Raw genomic sequence first — 1,720 nt, 5'->3', positions numbered from 1 at the left:
AAAGAGGAACAGGAGGGACTCTGCACCAGTCTGGACCAGGAGGACCCAGAGCCTCCACAGATGAAAGAGGAACAGGAGGGACTCTGCACCAGTCTTGAAGGAGAGCTGCTTATGCAGAATCAGGAGAGTGATGCCTTTATAGCAACTCCTAGTTCTAAGGAAAGGGACCACAGTGACACAGAACCAAACAGTTACCAGCTACTCTGTCAGAACATTTTTGTAGCTGAGAGGTCAGATCAGAAAAGAAGTAAGCATGCAGACTTAGAACCAAATACAAATGCAAAGCTGAAGCCAATGAAGACACATCACAGAAACAACAGTCACAGTAACAATGTAGACAACACTCCCATGGCTGAGAGTCACTGTGACAGTGACACAGGGAGAAAGACTTTCACATGTGAGGTCTGTGGAAAAGCCTTTAAAAATAGGTATGACATGAAGAAACATTACAGCAGTCATACAGATGAGAAGCTGTTTGCTTGTAAGTCATGTGAGAAAAGTTTCAGCTATAGAGCTCACCTAAAAGTCCACATGAGAACTCACACAGGTGAGAAACCGTACGTTTGTAAAACCTGCGGAAAAAGATTTAGTACAGGAGGAAATTTGACAATCCACATGAGAACTCACACAGGTGAGAAGTCGTATTCTTGTACAACATGTGGCAAAAGCTACACTGCCAGCACAACTCTGAAGGTCCACATGAGAACTCACACAGGTGAGAAACCATATGTTTGTAACACCTGTGGGAAAAGATTTTCTGACAAATCAAAACATAGAAGACACACAGCAAGTCACAAAGAGGAAAAGCCATATTCCTGTAAAACCTGCGGGAAAAGTTTCAGTCAAGGAAGTTATTTGAAAGGCCACATGAGAACTCACACAGGAGAGAAACCATACTCATGCAGCGATTGTGGTAGAAGATTTGGTTGCAGATCCGTTTTAAAAGTTCACATGAGAATCCACACAGGTGAGAAGCCTTACCTTTGTAACACCTGTGGAAACAGATTTACTGTCTTATCACACCTTAAAAGTCATATGAAAATCCACACAGGTGTGAAGCCACATTCTTGTACAACATGTGGGAAAAGCTTCACTTCTAGCACGTATCTGAAAGTCCACATGAGAAGTCACACAGGTGAGAAGCCGTACTCTTGTAAAACCTGCGGGAAAAGATTTTCGAACACATCCTCACATAAAAGGCACACAGCGATCCACAATGGGGAGAAGCCATATTCTTGTGGAACATGTGGGAAAAGTTTCTGTCGTCAGGATAACTTGGTGCTTCACATGAGAACTCACACAGGTGAGAAGCCGTACTCTTGTAAAACTTGTGGGAAAAGTTTCACTGGAGGAAGCTATTTGAAGGTCCACATGAGAACTCACACAGGTGAGAAGTCGTCGTCCTGAAACATCTGTTCTGTGGAAACTAGCATTTAAACAGGTTAAAGATTTACAGCAGCTTCAGACTGTGCTTCAACAGTAATTGTGAGGAAATATGTCAGCAGACCTGGATGATCAGACCAGATGGAGTCTGGACTGTGGTGGTGGTGGAGCCAGGAGAAGATCCAGGCTGAACATCTGGATATGTCATCTCAGACGCCTGTGAGAAGATTTGAAGCCCAAAAGAATCCCCCTCCTGAATGACCTTAACCACTGGCTTATGTAGGGGGCTGTTCACGTAAACCTAAGACCAAATGTACGGTTCACCTCCTGAGGGGAG

The 1,720-nt window shown here is 44.0% G+C and overlaps 1 protein-coding gene across 1 annotated transcript; it reads left to right on the top strand.

Annotated features, from left to right (window-relative positions):
* The first annotated feature begins 6 nt into the window (after positions 1-6).
* LOC103373659 (gastrula zinc finger protein XlCGF17.1) lies at positions 7-1,714 on the top strand. Its single transcript, XM_008303613.1, has 2 exons — positions 7-1,135; positions 1,304-1,714. The coding sequence occupies exons 1-2, from the start codon at positions 61-63 to the stop codon at positions 1,405-1,407; spliced, it is 1,179 nt and encodes a 392-aa protein (XP_008301835.1). The 5' UTR covers positions 7-60; the 3' UTR covers positions 1,408-1,714.
* The last annotated feature ends 6 nt before the right edge of the window (positions 1,715-1,720 follow it).

The sequence above is a fragment of the Stegastes partitus genome, unplaced genomic scaffold (assembly GCF_000690725.1).
Source record: "Stegastes partitus isolate 25-593 unplaced genomic scaffold, Stegastes_partitus-1.0.2 Scaffold2042, whole genome shotgun sequence".
NCBI lineage: Eukaryota > Metazoa > Chordata > Actinopteri > Pomacentridae > Stegastes > Stegastes partitus.
This window is presented reverse-complemented; position numbering and strand designations above follow the sequence as displayed.